The sequence below is a fragment of the Lepus europaeus genome, chromosome 6 (assembly GCF_033115175.1).
Source record: "Lepus europaeus isolate LE1 chromosome 6, mLepTim1.pri, whole genome shotgun sequence".
Classification (NCBI taxonomy): Eukaryota; Metazoa; Chordata; class Mammalia; order Lagomorpha; family Leporidae; genus Lepus; species Lepus europaeus.
The window spans coordinates 74,531,676-74,552,136 of NC_084832.1; the positions used below are offsets into that span (position 1 = coordinate 74,531,676).

At 48.6% G+C, this 20,461-nt stretch overlaps 1 protein-coding gene across 4 annotated transcripts in view; it reads left to right on the top strand.

Moving 5' to 3' along the window:
• Positions 1-3,296, top strand: part of STARD13 (StAR related lipid transfer domain containing 13) — a 250,958-nt gene extending 247,662 nt beyond the window's left edge. For all 4 annotated transcript variants that reach the window (XM_062194382.1, XM_062194383.1, XM_062194380.1 and 1 more), the window contains exon 14: positions 791-3,296. In XM_062194382.1, coding sequence (XP_062050366.1) covers positions 791-908 — 118 coding nt within the window. In that variant the 3' untranslated portion in view covers positions 909-3,296. The remainder of the gene's footprint in view (positions 1-790) is intronic.
• The last annotated feature ends 17,165 nt before the right edge of the window (positions 3,297-20,461 follow it).

The window sequence follows — 20,461 nt, forward strand, 5'->3', positions numbered from 1 at the left end:
GAGGAGCAACCGGGACTAGAACCCAGCGCCCATATGGGACGCCGGCTCCGCAGGTGGAGGATTAACCAAGTGAGCCACAACGCCAGCCCCGAATTTCCTTCCTTCTTAAGTCAGAATAATATTCCACTGTGGAGCAGCAGCACATTTCGCTACCCACTCATCTGTTAATGGACAGGCATAGGTTTCTTCCGTATCTTGGCTATTGTGAACAGTGCGGCAGTGAGCGTGGGAGCGCAGATGTCTTTCCCAGGCATTGACTTTCTTAGACGTACACCAAGGAGTGGAACCATAGGATCTCAGAGTAGCTTCTTTACTTTCCATTTTGTTCTCACTTATATTCCTGTGCTTCTCGCATGGAGCACACACAGGCACACGTAGTAGATGCTCAACAAATCTGACTCCCATTCTCCTGTGTTTCTAGCCCCCTTGGCTTCCCCCTCCAGTTGCCTTTCTTTGAGAAGAAAGCAACTTAAATCCACCCCCCTTCAGGGTAATTCATGATGCTAGACTAACTTCTTGATTTAGGCAGGCAGAAGTTGAGTTTTCTCAGTGAAGTTTCCATTTTACCCAGAAGAGCTGGTGTCACTTTAAGGCACCTGATGAATCGTGAAAAGGCAGAGAGCACGCCTGGCCGCCCAGGCAGAGAGACGTCCTCAGAGCCTCAGGTGGCAGCCCCGAGTTGTGGCAGGTGCACTGGCGACCAGGGCTCCGGGACGGCTCCATCTGTCGTGACCAATTGCTGGCTGGGAAAAAGACCTTCTCACTTCCTTTGTGACTTCTCTCCCCACAGAGGTCACTCCCCAGAATGGTACAGCAAAGGCTTCGGACATCTGTGCGCAGCGGAGGTCGCCAGGATTAGAAACTCTTTCCAGCCCCTCATTGCTGAGGGCCCAGAGACCAAAATCTGAGCTTTTCCAGGGGACACCAAACTCAGGGAAGAGGAAGAGAAAGCAAATGCTTGTGACAGAGAGCGTGCGCGTGAGGAAACCAGAGAGAGAGAGAATGTGGGTGACCCACGTGGTTAACGCTTCGGAATGGAAGCAGTGAGAAGCAGGTGGCTGGATGAGGATGCAAGGATTTCTGAGAACTTTCCGAGCCTTCCTGGAGATGGCTACGTCTGTGCTAAAAGAATATTTTTAAAAATCAGAACATTTATCTATGTTACTTAAAATTCCGTGGACTATTCCTTGTGCATTGCCTAATTTGCTATTTAAAGGCTTCTAAGAAGCATATACGGGATTGTAAATAAATGTATGTATAACATTTGTACATATGTGTGTATATCTCTATCCTTACTGTACATTTGTAAAGTATCAATTTTATAGATAATTGTTTTGAAATGGAATGTCTGACCCGGTGAGTCCCTTCCTCACGTCGTTACCCTGTGCCCTGGCTCCCCACCGTCCCATAAGCTGAGCAGGACCTGCTGCTAACACCAAAGTGCGAGCTCATGTGGTCCGTCGGTCTACCTGATGACTAACCAAAGATCAGCTAACCAAAGGGAAACCCCATTAAAAGGTTCCGATGCCTTGGCGATTCGCTCCTGGTATCCAAATCCTGAGAGTGGAGTGTTGGGACGAAGCAAGGGAAAGAATACTGACTTCGTTCATGCGAAGCAGTGGGTGAGAAGTCTTTACCAGACTGAAGTGTAGAGAGATGAGCAGCTGCCCCTGGACCTTCCGGATGCAACTTCAGTGAGGCTGATGGAGCCCGGCAGTCCGTGCCGGTGACTGAGAACCCAGATCCCCCTGCCCCAGTAGAGCTGAAGAGCCCTGACATCTGCACAGCCAAAGACAGCCTCTGTGTGGGCTCGAGTTTTCACAGAAGCAAGGGTACTTCAAAAAGCTCATGGGAAAGTACAGTTAAAAGATCATGCATGTTTCCCCAAGTTTTTGAAGTAGCCTCCTATTTTTCATAACGGTGTTAAACGTTACTCTGTTTGACCAGTGGCCTTCACGGGCATTGGCGTTTGCTTACCAATGCATTGCACTGAATTTAACTTGGACACCAGACAAAGAGAGATGATGGTGGTTCACGCCAGGAAACTCACCTCTTGTTCTGCATGATGCTCTTAAGACAGAACTCATTCAAGTTCTGCAATCTGAAAGACAGGGTTTTTAATTAATATAAGACCAAAACTATGTTCTTTAGTTAGCTTTAGGAAATATAAACAGGTTTATTAATTTCATGTTTCTTTGTTAGCTGGCTCAAACTACCTATGCATTTGACCCAATCTTATTTATTATTGTAAAGGATGAACAAGTTGATTCTCCTAAACCAATTGCTAATGAATTTGTTTTTATTATAATTCAGCAACTGTAAAAGAAAGATAACTTATTGTGTTTGGTTTCAGGGAGAGAGATTTTCTCTGGTTGTCTGTGACAGAGATGGATCTCTCTAATGTTAGAAGAAAAAAAGAAATGAGAGGTTCAGGGGTTTTTTTGTATTATAGGCATTTACGTAATGTTTTCTGTTATCAGCAATGTGCAATTATCTTATTGAAAGGAATAAATATGCTATATATGAGTTGAGTATGGTGCGAGGCAAATCATACTGTTTCTATTATGACTAGGGATTTTCTATCCACCTGTCTACCTAATAAGGTGACAGCAAACCCATAATTTACCATTTGGACATTGCTTTGTGAACAAAACAAAGTCATGTGTAACTCTCTGTGCTGGGTTACTTTTTATGCATCAACAAGATGGATAATGAAGTTTAATCTAGCTAGACACTGGCCCTGCCCTGGGGACAGGACCCTACATGTTTGGAAAACATGAGATAGGCACACAGAATGAAGGGTATTGTACCCCCAGGCAGGTCCGCGCTGCACGTGACGCACACACACATGTCGCCTGAGAGCTTGTTAAAATGCAGACTCATGCAGCAGTCTGGAGTGGGCCCCAGAGTCTGCATTGCTAATGGGCCTCGGGGATGCCTCTGCTGCTGGTCCAGAGACCGCACTCTGAGACGCAAGGACCCAGAGGACACTTAGAATAAAAGCAAACGCGACTGTACTTCTGACTCCCCTCCCTTGGAATCGCCTGGCTGGTTTTTGGTTGTGCACATGCTCATCACATCCCTGCAGCTTATGAATTCAGTGCATCCTTTTAACAAAAGGAAAAGGGGGAGAGGGGTCAAAGATGCATCATACTTATTTGTCAAATACCACAGTATTTTATTCATGGTTATCTTGCCAATGGAAATAAAATATGATATTGCATTTAAATATTATATTTATACCTCATGTATATTTTACCTCGATTGTTGGTATCAATCATCAATTGTAAATAATTGCCAAGGCAAATAAATTTATATACATTAAATATTTCCTATTTTCTATAAAACACATGTTGATTTTCATGCTTCATCCTATAAGTGGAGTGCCTGCTCCGGGAAGAGGACTTCTGTCTGTGACAGCTCATGGTTGTGCTTTCTCCCACTACAAAGCTGTTGTAATCAGCAAACACTGAGTCCAGGTGCCTTAACCTGGGCCCCCGGCATTACACTGATGGGGAGGGACTGTGTTTGTTTGTTTGTTACAAGTCAGAGTCTGGATGTTTTAAAAACACATTCATGGTGTCTTTATCAATGTTGAGTGAACTCTTTGCTGCGATTTTATTGTTGCATGCATAAGCGATCGAGACTTGCTGGAATGACTTACAGCACTGCTAGACCGTAAAGAGCAGCCACCAAGGGCTCGGATCCCGTGCCCTTGCGTCCCTGTGCCTTTTCTCTCCAGGATTTACCCCTAGAAAATAACAACGATAGCCCTGAGCTAAGCAGGCAGCAGCTCCCAGACACATTCAGCTGCAGGCTTCAAACACCATAGCAGCCCCACGTCCGCAGGCCCCATAGAAGATGGACTGGCCCCTCACACATGCCTCCTGCCAATACTTGAAGGTTTGCTTCCTTAGGAAAAGGAGGCAGCCCCATGGCCTCTTGTCCTCTTTCATGTGACAAGATGGCTGTTCTTACAGCTATAGGCCACCACGTAAGTGTTGTCCCGGGAGCACGGACCATGTGAATTCAAGCCTGCTTCCAGACACGGCCCATGGAGTTCTCAGACGTGAAACGCTTACACTTCGGCGCTTGGATATTTGATACAAAAAAGTCAGTCATGTGGCTTCTCAGGAAGATAGTGTCCAACCGACAGGGATAACATAGACCCCAGGCAAGTGGAGAGTGGCACTGTGCCATACAGGCGAAGGCGGTGGGTGCTGACTGCCGAGGGGCGTACACCTGGTACCCAGCACCACAGCATCCACAGTGCAGCGAAGCCATGAGGACTGAACTGCCGGTGTGCTCCCTGTGGCAGGCTCTATCCTTAACAGATTTTCTTAAAGACAACGTGTATTCCCGCGTTTCACAAGACCCATCGGGCCACCAAGATGGCTTCTAGCCCACACCCTCCTTGAGCACAACGGAAGCCCTAACTTCCTGGTGGTCCAGTGCCTGCGAAGCCAGATGCCTTTCTGTCACCCAGGGGACACTGCAGGCAGAGATGCTGACGGAAACAAGGTATCTTGAGCAGAAATCGTGCCTTACAGTCAGTCAGCATCTGGGGTGGTCCCATTCTATGAAGTCTCAGTAAACACTGGGTTAACCAGCGCTCCGAGGGAAAGTCAGCCCCTGTCACAGCACTGTGTCGACCCATCAATGCCTAGTGCTGTGTTTATATCCCCATACGGAGATACGTTATTTGATATCTATTTCTTGCAAATTAATTATCTGTAATATGTGTGGTGATAAAACCCTCCTGGAGAAGGATTTAATGTTGTCCTGGCTCTGGGGCGCATGGCTGTAATCTTGGGATTTCAGCCTCCCAACAATGGCTGTGCTACCACACTTTTCATTAAATAACCCTTGTCGGCTCAAGAGCCCGCAAATTCGGTTGTTTGTCCACCTTTTGCGTAACCGCGGCACACGCTGTAGACGTCACCTTAGCGCTCCCTGGAGCAGCTTCACAAAGAGGCACCTGCCTCTCCCTTCCGCCCACAGCACCGCAACTCAGGCTTGCACAAAGCTCGTCCAACACACTCACGCTCTCTGTGGGGCAGGCAGCCCAGCCTCCTTGTGCCCAGCAATGCTGGGCAGCACATCAACACTATACCTGGGGGACTTTTTTTTTTTTTTTTTTTTTTTTTTTTTGACAGCAGAGTTAGACAGTGAGAGAGAGACAGAGAGAGAAAGGTCTTCCTTCCGTTGGTTCACCCCCCAAATGGCCGCTATGGCCGGTGGGTGCGCTGCACTGATCTGAAGCCAGGAGCCAGGTGCTTCTCCTGGTCTCCCATAGGGTGCAGGGCCCAAGCACTTGGGCCATCCTCCACTGCACTCCCGGGCCACAGCAGAGAGCTGGACTGGAAGAGGAGCAACTGGGACAGAATCCGGTGCCCCGACCGGGACTAGAACCCGGTGTGCCGGCGCCGCAGGTGGAGGATTAGCCTAGTGAGCCACGGTAGTTGCCAACCTGGGAGACTTTTTAAACAGTCATCTCACCATGAGAAAGGCCAATAATGGGGACAACACGGTGTTCAACAGCCCGTGAAAGGACACATGCATAGGCTGGGAAAGCTGAAATAAGAAGGCGTCTGCTCCAGCTGAGAATGCGCCACCACAGACACCCCTGTGTTTTTGTCCACACGTGGTCACAGAAGCACTGCTGCTATTGATTGAGTGGGGGATCACACATACATTTTAAAGAACAGACAAGTATCAGGATGGAGTGTGTATACAGCTCCCCGGGGCAGGCCGCTGTGAAGTCTGGGATCGCAGAGTGAGTGGTGACCCCCTGGGGAATCCGAGGACAGGCGTCTCTCAGAGTCAGCAGAACTGCAGCTTCAGAGAGCTGGCAATGAGAGCCGAGAGGCAAAGCTGTGATGTCTCCGTGGTGTGGCTAACAGAGCTGAGTGGACTAACGCAGACTCGCATTGCCAGCCCACGACGTGGGAGCTGGATGAGAAGCTGCACGGCTCTCGGCCAGCCCCCCTCATCCCTTGAGTTTCCCCACAGACAGAAGTCGAGGCGCCTCCCCACCTGAGTTTCCTTTTCATTTTAGCGCCTGCTGCTTGCCTCTATTCCCTCCATGATGTGGAATATTTAGGTAAATCGATTTTCACCTGACCAATATCAGACAGGAGACTTTATTTTTTTTATTTTTATTTTTATTTTTATTTTTGGACTGGCAGAATGGACAGCGAGAGAGAGAGAAAGGTCTTCCTTTTCCATTGGTTCACCCAACAATGGCTGCTGTGGCTGGCTCACTGTGCCGATCCGAAGCCAGGAGCCAGGTGCTTCTCCTGGTCTCCCATGCGGGTGCAGGGCCCAAGCACTTGGGCCATCCTCCACTGCACTCCCTGGCCACAGTAGAGAGCTGGACTGGAAGAGGAGCAACTGGGACAGAATCCGACGTCATGACCGGGACTAGAACCCGGGGTGCCGGCGCCACAGGCAAAGGATTAGCCAAGTGAGCCACAGCGCCGGCCTAGACAAGACACTTTCAGGACCAAAACAGTATCTTTAATGCCAAGACCCAGGAAGCACCAGGTCCGTCTGGGAGCTCTGTGAGGGGATTTCAAAACGGTTTCGGAAAATAGGTTTAAAGAAAAGATTATTATGATGCAAAAAAAATTTGAAATCTATGCATGTGTTTTGGTTTTAAGTATTATTATTTAAGAGACAGCGAAACGGAGACAGAAAGAGAGCTCTCGTCCACTGTTCACTGCCCTCAACGGCCACAGCATCTCAGACTGAGCGTGGCTGACTGAAGCCGGCAGGTGAAAATTCAGTTCAGGTCTCCTATGTGCTGGCAGAGACCCGGTTACTGGAGTCAGCACCTGCCATCTCCCAGTGTCTACACTGGCAGAAGCTGGAGTCAGGAGACAGAGCCGGGACTCAAAGCCAGACACTCGGATGTGGGGCATCAGTGTCTTCACCGCCAGACCAAGCACTCACCACGGTTTTTCATAATACACCTTTTCCATGACCTCTCATAGGATTTGAAGACTCCCAGTGCCGGTGAGATGAAGTTGTTGATGAGATCTCCCAAATGAGACAAAAGGTTAAACTAGCAGGCTCTCTCCCACTCCTCTTCTTAGAATGCTTGTCGTAGGAGGCAGGCTGGTCAGAGACAGCCTGGCCCACCTGCTCCCCGCCAGGAGGCCTTCACTTTGTATACACGAAGCTAGAGCCCGTGACTTTGCCTCCATGCGCAACTCTAGCATGGCCAAGTCAGGGAGCTGAGATCCCTCCCGTGGGCCCCACTCGGGACTGTCCCATTCTGGATAACCCAGGATCCCATGAGGGCTAAGGAGGGGCTTCAGGCTGGTAACCAGAATGACTTGTGGACCGCCATGATGAGTAGGGAATCCCATTAGAAGGCTGCTGAAGGGGCCGGAGATGTGGCCTAGCCAGTAAGCCTCTGCCTACAATGCCGGCATTACATATGGGCACCTGTTCAAGTCTGGGCTGCTGCGCTTCCAATCCAGCTCCCAGCTAATGCACCTGGGAAGGCAGCAGAAGATGGCCCAAGGGTTTGAGTCCCTGCCACTCACATGGGGGATCCAGATGCAACTCCTGGCTCTTGGATTCAGCCTGGCCCAGCTCTGGCCATTGCAGCCATCGGGGAGAGTGAAACAGCAGGCGGAAGAACCCTTTGTCTGTCCCTCTCTCTGTGTCACTCTTTCAAATAAAAATAATTTTTTAAAAAAAGGCTGCAAAACTCTCCAGGTGAAAAAATGTTTGCGGAGAAAGGAGCAGATAGATTTTTCCATGGATTTCAAACTTTTTTTAAAAAAAGATTTATTTTATTTATTTGAAAAGCAGAAATACAGACAAAGAGAGAAGGAGAGAGACAGTTCTTCCATCTGTTGGTTCACTCCCTAAATGGCCGCAACGGCTGGGCCGGGGCCAGGCCAAAACCCTAATCCAGGTGCTTCTTCCAGGTCTCCCATGTGGGTGCAGGGGCCCAGGTACTCAGGCCATCTTCCACTGCTTTCCCAGGTGCATTAGCAGGGAGCTGGATCGAAAGTGGAGCAGCCAGAACTCAAACTAGTGCCCATAAGGGCTGCTGGCACTGCAGGTGGAGGCTTAGCCTTCTACGCCACAGCACCTTCTATGCTCCATGGAACAGACAGATTTTTAAAGATATTTCTATGGGCTGACATCATGGCACAGCAGGAAAAGTCACTGCCTGCAATTCCAGCATCCCATATGGGCACTGGTTTGAGTCCCGGCTGCTCCACTTCTGATCCAGTTCCCTGTTAGTGCGCCTGGAAAAGCAGCAGAAGACGGCCTGATGCGTAGTCCCTTGTCCATGTAGGACAAGAAGCTCCTGGCTCCTGGTTTCCATCTGGCCTACCCCTAGTTGTTGCTTCCACTTGGGGAGTGAACCAGCGGATGGAAGACCTCTCTCTGTCTCTATCTCTCCCCCTCTCTCTGTAATTCTGCCTTTCAAATAAATAAAATAATTTTTTTTTAATTTCCAAAGCAGACCCAATAGCATGTATGTACTAGCTATAGAAAGGTTAGGAAGAAGAATTAGCTTGAGATGACTTCAGATCTTCCCGTTTCACCAAACTTGTGTGGTCAATCTTTTAGCTGACAGAGGGACAAAGAAGAGCAGGAGCAGGTGTCAGCTGGGCAGCAGGACACGGAGAGACGAGAGGCTGACGGGCGGCCTGAACACGCAGCTGGTTTGTGATGAGCCAGCCAGGAGGAGACGCCCAGCAGCCCGACGGACACACAGGTCTCTGAGGGTGCATTCTGTGTCAACCTGAGAGAGCCACAAGCGTTCAGATTAAACACTGCCCTGGCGGAGCTGTGAGGGTGTTTCTGGATACGATCAGCACTGAATCAGTGGCGTCACTAAAGATCACCCATCCCCAGAGGCTGAGCAATATCCAGTCCGTTGAAGGCCTGAATGGAACAAAAGCGAGGAAGAGGAATCCTATTTTCCTTATTTTACTGCTTGAGCTGGGACAGCTCATGGAAACCTCTCGGACCCTCGGACGGAGAGTCACACCTGCAGGCCTTCGGCTTAGGACAGAATCCCGGCCCGTGCTCGCCTGGGCCTCCAGGTGGCACACAGCAAATGCATGAGCTTCTCAGCCTTCAGTCTCCTGAGCCAGTTCCTCATCACAACTCTTTTGATGTCATACACTGGATATTTTATATGTTCTATAAAATAGAATATTTTAGTTCTTATATAATACATTTAATATTTAACAACATATAATGTTTATATATAAAGTATATATTATAAAAATACATATGGAGCTCTATTGAGTTTCATATAGAGGTACAGGTAGACAGATAAATCCAGCCTGTTCTGTGTCTCTGAAGAGCCCTGGCTACTGTAAGATTTGAAACTCAAGAGAGTGACAGTGCCTGAGGCTGGAGTTTGCCACTTGGCTCACTTGAGCCAAGTCTTGCCTCTCCTAGCCACACACAAAATGGTCCAGGAACACCAAATCGGTCTCACTTCCCTGTGGCTGTTAGCATCCTGTCTACCTTATTGGTCATTGACCATTTATTGATTCCTTAAAACCCTATTCAGGGCAGCGCCATGGCTCAATAGGCTAATCCTCCGCCTAGCGGCGCCGGCACCCCGGGTTCTAGTCCCAGTTGGGGCACCGGATTCTGTCCTGGTTGCTCCTCTTCCAGTCCAGCTCTCTGCTGTAGCCCAGGAGGGCAGTGGAGCATGGCCCAAGTCCTAGGGCCCTGCACCTGCATGGGAGTCCAGGAGAAGCACCTGGCTCCTGGCTTGGGATCGGTGCAGCATGCTGGCCGTAGTGGCCATTTGAGGGGTGAACCAACGGAAGGAAGACCTTTCTCTCTGTCTCTCACTCTCACTGTCTATGCCTCTGCCTGTCAAAAAAAAAAAAAAAAAGAAAAAAGAAAAAAACCCCTATTCAAACATTACCACCCCTCTCAGATTCACTTGGTTCTGTGTTTCTATTATTGCATATCTCACATTCCATTTAGCTAACCAGGCACATGAAATCAGTATGTAAAGGTGGTAGAAGCCATAACTCAGGAACATTGTGTAAAGTGCTCAAAGTTAATGAAATAATTTACAGTTTGTGTTTTGATGACTTCAACCCTTCCCAGGAGTGCAAAAGAGGGAGAATTAGCTGTTCTTCCAAAAAGCAAAATGTGGCTGCTTCTGAAATTAGCCAATGTGAACACCTGTTTACAACGAATAGGGTATTTGCTTCGTCACTCATTCAACAAATGTGTGGAGCGCTCATTGCGGGCCAGACACTGCTCTCAGGCAATTAATGAATAAAGCACACAAAAGCCCCTGACCTCACAGAGCTCTCCATATAGCAAACAAACAGCCAAGAAGCAAGATAAATAATTGGCTAGGTAAGCGCTCCAGAGATAAATAAAAACAGAAGAAGGAGGTGGACTGTAGGAAGTTTGGCAGGTTTACATAAAACAATCAGGCCTTTTCAGGGCCTGGTGTGGAGAACTATTCCAAAAGACGCCCTCTGTGGGTAATTTTTTTTTTTTATTTGACAGGTAGAGTTATAGACAGTGAGAGAGTGAGACAGAGAGAAAGGTCTTCCTTCCATTGGTTCACCCCCCAAATGGCTGCTATGGCCGGCACTGCACCGGTCCGAAGCCAGGAGCCAGGTGCTTCCTCCTGGTCTCCCATGCAGGTGCAGGGCCCAAGGACTTGGGCCATCCTCCACTGCCCTCCCGGGCCACAGCAGAGAGCTGGACTGGAAGAGGAGCATCCGGGACTAGAACCTGGTGCTCATATGGGATGCCGATGCCGCAGGCGGAGGATTAACCAAGTGAGCCACGGCCCCAGCCCCCTGTGGGTATTTTTGTCTCTAGCCCCATTAGAAATGCTAAGTTCACTGGGGGGGAATTGTCAGTTAACCAATTTGCTGAGCACCTATTCATTGTGAAGAAACACAAGTGCAGCAAACCAGCCAAACGGCCCCTCTGAGCACTGCACGTTGGTGCTGGTGCAAGATGGCCTCATCTTCCCTGCACAGATGTTAGAAGCTCATGGGCCCAGATCACAACATCTAATTCAAGAAACAGCAAGTCAAAAGACAAAGAGACAGAGAGCTCCCACCCACTGGTTGGCTCCCCCAAATGCCTGCGGTGAGAACCAGGAGCCAGAAGTGCAACCCAAGTCACACAGGCGGCACACAGGTGGCACACAGGCGGCAGGGACTCAGGTACTTGCATCATCAGCCCTGCTTTCCAGGATCGGCACTCGCAGGAAGCTAGAGTCAGGGGCCAGAGTACTCCGATGTGGCACTTGGGCATCCTAATCACCCTTAATCACCTAATCACCATTAAGCAAAATGCCCACCCCTGAAACCACTTAAGTTTTAGGTCTGAATAGAGCAAGCCCCCAGTGGCTCTAATTTCCAGAAGTTAGCCTCTAGAGACACTGGGGTCCTCCCAAGAAGAGCCCCTTCCCCACGCCTAGGAGCAGGCCCTCAGTGCTCATCCCCCACAGGGCCGCCCTGCTGCCACTCAGTGCCCTCCCAGCTCCTTGCCCTGCCCCACACATCTCCCGTCTGTTCTTATCACACTGACACTGGTCAGGCCTCCCCTTGCTGTAGAGCTGGTCCAAGATCTTCCTGAAATCCCACCGCACCCAGGCTGTCCCTGATAATAAGGCTCTACCAACACCCTGATATAGGGGAGAAGAACACTACAAGAGGAGCATAACTTAGAGCTGCTAGTAGAAGTGGCCCCTCTGAGCACTTCCTGACCTTTGGAGCGCTTACCTATCCAGCCTGCCCCTGCCACTGCGGGGGATCCCGTGAGACTGCCTGCCTAGCCCGTGCAGTTAACCTGGCTGATGGCAGGTGGTGGGAGCCCAAGGCACATTCCCCCAACCCTTGCCTTCTGCTAATCAGGTAAACTGCTCGCAGGTGTGGCCCAGGCCCACCTGGAAAGCTATCAAAGCCTACATGACCTTCAAGCTGATTGGAGAGGCATAGCGGCTGATATCGGCTCTATCCTATAGAATTAGTGTTGCCCAGAATTAGCTACGCCCCTCCTGCCTGCCGTTTGCCCCCTCTGCCTGCCCTTTAAAAAGTGTGCCTGGTCGTTAATAAAGCAGATGTGTTCACTGAAACTTGTCTCGGGTGCTTCTTGCCGAAGAGCACCCTCGTCCCCACCCAGGCCGACAGTGCGCAGGCCTCGCGAGATGAGCCTGAATGCCACCTCCCCCTCTACTGCTCTCTTCACCTGAAGGCAAGGACCTGAGGGACCCAAGCCCATCTCACTCTCAGTCCTCATGCTGTGAGGGACATAGAATGGGACGGCAAGAGAAACATCCATTCACTGGGGAGGAGACCCCCTTGTCACCTACCCATCTGTAGGGCGGGTCTGAACCAAACCTCTGAACCCAGAAGATAACACACAATGGACTTGCATTGATTCATTTCCTCCAATCGGGGCTATCTCGTTGGAAACTCCACCACACTGTTTCCTACAGGCAAAGCCAGCCTCCCTCCCATCAGTCCTAAGAGAGGGGCCGGCCCACGGGGCTTCACAGCCTCCCCTCTCTGGGGCCCTGACTTGGCAGCAAAGTCAAGAGGGTCTGTCTGGGGTCCTTCCCTGTTCTAGAACATCTTTCCCATCCATTAGTGTAGCAGTCATCCCACCTGCAGAAAAGCTGAGTGATGACATTTCATTATGAATGAGCTTCAGACTGAGCTACCCCACTGTAGATTTGCATAATTAAGCCTTTTATCTCTTTATTGGGAATCAGAGGCTTTTTCTCCTGTTACACGGATTTCAGGCATTAGCAGGTAAATGGGAGCTATTTTTGGAATGAGGATGAGCCTGAAATTACAGGACAACACACAAAAAAAGGTTAAACCTGAAAGTTAACTTGACCTTGCCCTTGTCTTACAAGATGGCAGGGTTCTGCCAAACATGGTCTCCACTTCCCTGGGGAGGCTAGGGAGCTGCACCTTACAGGGTTGGGGAGCTTTGCCTTAAACAAAGGCAGGGGCTCTTCCTGGCAGCCTCCGGCCATCTGACCACCGGTCACCTTTTCCCTCTCCCCTTGTCAGCATCAAAGCTGCCCAGATCTCATCCTGAGGGAGAATCCCCAGTGACTTTGTTTTCCAGATTTGCCAAGTGGACCCAGCATTTGCTGAGCAAATTCCCAAGATTGTGCACAGCATCCACACCAACCTCCGTCCTGTGAAATACGGCTGTGTGAGAGGCTATGCACACGTGCCCCAGAGGCTGAGGCTGAACCGGGAAAGGTCCCAGGGGGATGGGGCGGGGAGACAGGATGTGCCCAAGTCCTAAAAGGACAAGAGTTTAAGACATCATGTGAGGAAGCACGAAACCGGGGACACGGAACAAAAATATATGATTGGATTCTTGTGTTCTTCAATGGTTTTCCTTATGATCTTGCAGTTTCTCTGTTGGCCTCGTCTAAAAGGAAGCAAGCCAGCTGTCCATCTTATTTGTGCCACAGGTAAGGAGGACAGCAGTCTTCCCTTGTCTACAGTTCTGGTTTCAGTTATGCGTGGTCAACCGCGCTTTCAAAATGCTAAATGGAAAATTCCAGAAATAGACAAGTATAAACTTAGTGATTCTGAGTAACAGGATGAAATCTTGCACCCTGTCTGCGGGATCCTGCCAGGAATATAAAGCATCTCTGTTCAAAGTGTCCGAGCTGTATGCATTGCCCGCCCAGTTGTTACCTGGTAGGCATTTCAGCTATTAGATCAGCCATGACTGTGTTGTTAATGTCTCTCTGTGCCTGAGTTACATTAAACTTTAGCAAAGATGTCTCTATAGAAAAACATAGTATGTGTAAGGCTCAGTGCTGTCCTCGTTTCAATCATCCACAGATGATCTTGGAACGTACCCCCTAAAACAGAGAGATCTCCTAGACTGTGTTTCCCATGGAGAAGAGCAACTCCAAATTGCTTTTGGACAACTCAAACTATCCAATCTTCTGAAATGAAAAGTGCTCTCCGCAGAGCAGTCCTGGGCCCTGCTGGAGCTGCCAGCCATAAGGCTGAGCCTGAGACAGCCCACGAAAGGAACACACACTCCAGAACTGCTTCTCTTCTAGAATCACACAGAACAAAGTTCTCAGTTCAATAGAAACTTAGACCGTGGCCAAGGAATCAAAATCCTCCTTAGTTTTCCGTCAGTCTTCAGGGGTTCTATTAGAAGCCCGGCGGTGGATGCACGCACCACAACAATCAGCCAGCTCAATGGGGACAGCACGCCAGCTATGCAGCACTCCAAACAAATAAGCATTGGTCCTGGGGCCACATCATTCCCTTCTCAGGAGGCTGTGTGGCTGTCATCATCTTCCCCATAAATCTCAAAGTCCACGTTTGCAGTAACGCCACCCCGGATAGTCCTGAAGACCTGATTACTGCCCAGGGCTCAGAGGATTGCAAAGCAGGCATTAAGCAGGAAAACACAACGTGAAGTGATGGGATTTTAAACAATAGTTCCCACAGCAACAGCTGTTGCTTAGTGGAAATGAATAGGAATGGGAGGGGGCCCTCTTTCTCTAAGAAGAGAGAACACGGTGTAATTTCTGTTCAAAGATTTGGGAGCGTAAAACAAACAGCTCCTCATGTTCCCACATTCCAGAGTCAAGATGTTATGCAGAGATGGGAAGTAGATTGCCCAAGGTGACATCATGAGCCATGCAAATCAGGAAGACAGACTTTCCAGGGCTGTAATTCCCAGGACAGGGTTAAGGCTATGGCACCATGACAAGGAAATCAAGGCCAGAAGATGGACCCAGTGCTGAGAAATCTGGTACACTACTGGACAGTAAGACAATCTCACCAAGCAGAAAACAGGCGTGCAAATTTTCCAAAGCATTTGCCAAGTGGAGATTTGGAGCTTAATGAGTGGGAACCACAAGTGAACCTGAACTTCTAAAAGTATAAGCAGTAAAATCAGGAGACCTCTTCCAATAGCCTGCATGCTATGAATTCTTTGTCTTCCAGTCTCAGACCATTACCATCCATACATGGAAGAAAGTCCAAATTCAGTCAAAAGTGAGAAGATGGCAGCAGTTGCATGCATTGAGCCCTGCTTTAAACAAGGGGACACAGATATACCACGTACGCATAGGCATATACATAACAGGTCACCGAAGGGTTTATGGAAAACACAATTGAAAATTAAGCTTTTTTTTGGTGTGAAAAAAATTTGAAATCCATGCATATGAGAGGTCTTCAAAAAGTTTGTGAAAAATGTATGTTATGAAAAAATTATGCATGGATTTCGTGCATATGTCATTCTTTTTTTTTTTTTTTTTTTTGACAGGCAGAGTTAGACAGTGAGAGAGACAGAGGCAGAGAAAGGTCTTCCTTTTCCCGTTGGTTCACCCTCCAAGTGGTTGCTGTGGCCAGTGCGCTGTGCTGATCCAAAGCCAGGAGCCAGGTGCTTCCTCCTGGTCTCCCATGCAGGTGCAGGGCCTAAGCACTTGGGCCATCCTCCAGTGTACTCCCGGGCCACAGCAGAGAGCTGGACTGGAAGAGGAGCAACCAGGACAGAATCTGGTGCCTCAACTGGGACTAGAACCCGGGGTGCCGGCGCCGCAGGTGGAGGATTAGCCTAGTGAGCTGCAGCGCCGTCCATGTCATTCATAATCATCTTATAATCCATCTTTCTGTGAACTCTGAAGAACCCTGGTATACACACACGTTACACACATATACTACATATATGTATGCAAATGCCATTAGATATACATATAATTTCTACATATATATAATTTATGCAGCAATCCTCCAAATACCCATTGGCATTTCTATTTTTTGAGTAAATCGAGGCACTGAAAGGACAAGCAGCTTCCCCGAAATCATGTGACAGAACTGAAGTCCAAGCATTCTGATCCTTGTTCTACCATTGCCTTAATGAGACTAATGAGAGGGTGCAGGGTGATGAAATAAATCATCAAGAGTGGAAGTCGGGATGCTTTGCTTGCTGTGAGAAGACCTAGGGCATCATCTGGCAGAATGAATCAGTTTAAGGAGCAAAAGTGTGTGTTTAATTGCAAATAACCTCCATAATGCAGAAACGCGGATGACAAGGAGGCTGCACAGGAAGCTCTCTGATGAATGCAGGTTTCCAAAGGGTGACGGAGCACACCCTGCAGGAACAACCTTCTCTCCTCCAACTGGGCAACTGCTTTGTAATCTTTCTTTAAAGATTGATTTACTTATTTGAAAGGCAGAGTTACAGAGAAAAAGAGAGAAGGAGAAACAAGAGAGAAAGAGAGAGGGGGGGGGGGAGGGAGAGATCTTCCATTTGCTGGTTCACTCCCCAAATGTCTGCAGTAACCTGGCTGGGCTAGGCAGAAGCCAGGAGCCAGGAGCATCTTCCAAGTCTCCCACATGGGTGCAGGGGCCCAAGAACTTGTGCCACCTTCTGCTGTTTTCCCAAGATGCATTAGCAGGGAGCTGGATCGGAAGTGGAGCAGCTTGGACTCATACTGGCGCCCATATGGCAAGCTGGCGCTGCAGGCTATGGCTTTAACCTGCTGCGCCACAGCACTGGGCCCCCCAGCTAGGCAGTATCTGCTCAGCCCTTCCTACTTGGGGAGCAAAAAGATACTAATGTGATTCCCTGGGGCACTGGCATTGTTTGCAGGTGATCATAGAATTGCCAGGTGGCCCAAATCCTGTACACTCCCTCCCATGGGCATGCAGCAAAGTCTCAACTATACATAGTCCTCTCTCCTCCCATCCCTCCTGGCCCAGGCCTGGCCCAGGCATGCCAGACCTCAGATTTATGTTTAAGTAGAAGACCTTTACCACGATTCTCACACTGTCGCACAGCTGTTAATAAAGATGTCGTTTGATTCCTTTCTGCTATTGTTCCTGCGCACTGACATTCTTCAGAGCCTGGTGGGATCAATAAGAGGTGATCAAGACTTGAGCATCCCTGAGCCCCTAGCAATAGCTAATGGCATGAGAATTATGCTTTTTTCTTGGAAACAGGGCGAAATGCCGAGAACAAATTTTTTAAAAAATGGAAATAACCTCTAAGAGTGGTGTCAAGAAGCCTGAAGCCCAGAACATACTGAGAAGTTCAGAATGTACTAACTGCGGCCAAAAAAAAAAAATAATAATATAAAATAGGACTTTAAAAAGGCACATTTAGGGCAAGAATGAAGCGAAGGAAGGGATAAGCCTCAGCTTGACATGGATGGTATTGTGTCAACAGGCATCAAAAGAAAGCAAAACGATTCCTTCCTTAGAGCCTCTTTCCAGCCATAAACAACTCCCTCCTGAAAAATACACAAGACTTGTTAAAAGGATGTGGTGGAGGGTGGGCACTTTGTCCCACATCAAGCCTGGGTTCTCTTGCTAGCTTGGGCTACCGACTCCTACTGATGCAGTCCCTGGGAAGCCGTGGTGAAGCGGTGCTGACAGCTGGATTCCTGCCTCCCATGTGGAAGACATGAATTGAATTTCTTTGTCTTGGCTCTAGCCATGGCCCACCTCCAGCCATTGCAGGCATTTGGGGAGGGAACCAGAGGATGGGAGTCCTCTCTGTTTGTCTCTCTCTTTGCCTCTCTAATTAAAAAAATAAATAAATAATTAAAGGATGCTCACAAATTATTTGATCCTTCTCCCTTTAAGAAGTGGAACGTAACTCTTCTCCCTTTAAGTGCCGGCTGTAATTAGAGACATGCTTTGGCAATAGAATGTGACAGAAATAACCAGGAGACAAGCTGAGGGTTGGTTTTCCCTCTCTTGTGTAGATGTCCAAGAGGAGAATGGCTGGATGGTGTGATATAGTTTTGTTTTACTTTCTAAGGAACTTCCAAACTGTTTCGGCTGCATTATTTTACGCTCCTACCAGCATATCCTCACCAACATGTGGTATTGTTCATCTTCTAGACGACAGCTAATGTAGTGAGTGTACAGTGGTGTCTCAATGCTGTTCACACTTCTAAATGTTAAGCAACAATTGATGTAGGTAAGGAGGTAGCTAACAAGGAGGAGCTGAGGTCACCAGCCCCTCTGCATCTCCGCCTGACTACAGCTCTGCCTGCTCTGCCCAAACCCTTCCCCCACCTTCCCTGGAGTGTCAATCACAGCTTCTGAGGGCTGTCACTCAGAAATAGCACTCCCATCATGGACCTGATATCTTTTTGGAAATCTCAGAAATCTCATGGTATCAGGTACCTGATGGGAGTACTAGTGTCAGCCATGATCATTTTATTATCATGACACTATAATGACTTGAAGGTCATTACAGGCAGTTGGCAGCATGTTGGCTATTGTTGCCCCTCCCCACCCTGATGCTTTTTCTGAGTGACAGCTCCTCAGACACCACCCTTTGTGCTTCCAGGTCATATGAAGGGATGGTCCCAAAACCTGTTGAGCGCAGCTCCCTCTTGGCCATGCCCGCCATTGCTTCAAAGTATGTAGTTCTGCTTCACAGACAAGTAAACTTGCTTCCTACTGGCTTGTACCTATGTCTCATCTTCTCATTCCTTCCTGGATCAGAGATAAGAACCTAGATCCAGCCATTCCAAGACAAATAAAGTTCCAAATGATCACATGAATGGATAAAATTCATTAACTCGGCCGGCGCCGCCACTCACTAGGCTAATCCTCCGTCTGCGGCGCCGGCACCCCGGGTTCTAGTCCAGGTCGGGGCACCGGATTCTGTCCCGGTTGCCCCTCTTCCAGTCCAGCTCTCTGCTGTGGCCCGGGGAAGGCACTGGAGGATGGCCCAAGTGCTTGGGCCCTGCACCCGCATGGGAGACCAGGAGAAGCACCTGGCTCCTGGCTTCGGATCAGCGCAGCGCACCAGCCCCGGCAGCCGCTGAAGGGTGAACCAACGGCAAAGGAAGACCTTTCTCTCTGTCTCTCTCTCTCACTGTCCACTCTGCCTGTCAAAAAAAATTTTTTCAGTTAACTCAATTTCTGGTTCTTCCTCTTTACAATCATTATGTACTATTGTATTTAAATCTATAGCTTAAAAAAATATCACAGATTGGAAACTGGAATTGCATTTAGCCCAGGGCAAAGTAGAATAATTCAAAACTCTACCTTTGTCTTGAAACAAACCCAGGCAGCTACTAAGTCTGTTTGCATTCCAGACTGACTAGAACGGCCAGGTCTCTGGATTAACTTCCTTGCAGGTTCAAATGTTATAATAAAATATGCAGCAATGAAGTTTACATGTATTTTATCAGAATTTAGCAGTAACTAGAGCAATTGATGAGAACTTAGAACAACCATTTATTCAGGGAAGAATTATTTATTACTAAATATTTTTAGAATTGTGCCAGCTCACCGTGACAGAAAAGAAAGCAGCTCAGATTTTATTCTTATTTATTTCTATTTTTATTTGCTTATTTCAGCAGAGAGGAACAGTAAGACATAGATAAACAGAGAATGCACTTGGGGGTCAAAGCTGAGAGCTGAGAGCTTGATCTGGATGTCCTGGGTGGAGGCCAGGAACTCAGTTACTTGAGCCATCACCTGTTACCGCCATGTGCATTAGCATGAAGCTGGAATTGGGAGCAGAACCAGTACCAGAACCAGGCACTCTGACATGGGATGCCAGTGGCCCAACCAGTACCATAACCACTGGGCCAAATGCTCACCCTGTTCTGATGTTTTTAAGTTGTCTAGGGTTATACAATAATGAGCTCTTCTTCCTTCGGCCCAGGGCAGTTGCTCCCACCACCCCCTCACACCACTTCTTGCTGAGCACTGTCCCCATTGCCCCAGGAGAAAAGGAGCTGTGGCTTCTTATTGACTGATGTTTTTTTTTTTTTTTTTTTTTTTTTTTTACCAAGAAGGTGAATTATAAGTGTTTAAGTTCATGCCTTTGTAAAGTGCAAGGGATTCTGGCCATTTGACAGAGGGCTTTTTGACAAGTGGTGACTCAGATGAGATGGAGAGCACATTTCTGCCCTTGCTCCCCACACTGAAAACCCCCTGGGCGTCGCCTTGTGCTTATTTATGCTCCATCTTCCTTTTTTAGATTCCTCCTGTCATGTGTCAAACGAACACCCCTTCGCTGTGACCTGATCATTCACAGACTCCAGAGGGACAGGAGAGAAGAAAGTCAAGTGCGTTCCTTCCCAACCCGAGACACTGGCCAGCACTGGGATAGCAATGGTGACACTGGGGACAACCCCATGCCAGGATGGGGAACCTCCTGAGAGGCACACAGGGGGCCAGGCAGAGAGGGCAGTCACCTTCAAAACAGGAGGACCCCAATGGAGAATGATCAGAAGCTGTTTCCATAAAACCCTAAAGAATGTTGAGCCCAGGGCAGTCTTGGAACTGCAGGAAAGGACGTCCCCACAGCAAATGCTGGCAATGCCCCTCGTGCTGAGAAAAACCAGGCAATGGACTTCCAAGGCCTGCTTCCCCTGTCCGCACTGCCCTCTGAGGAGACAGAAGCCACAAGCTCCCCACTCCCCAGTCTCAGTTAATTCTGCTCTGTG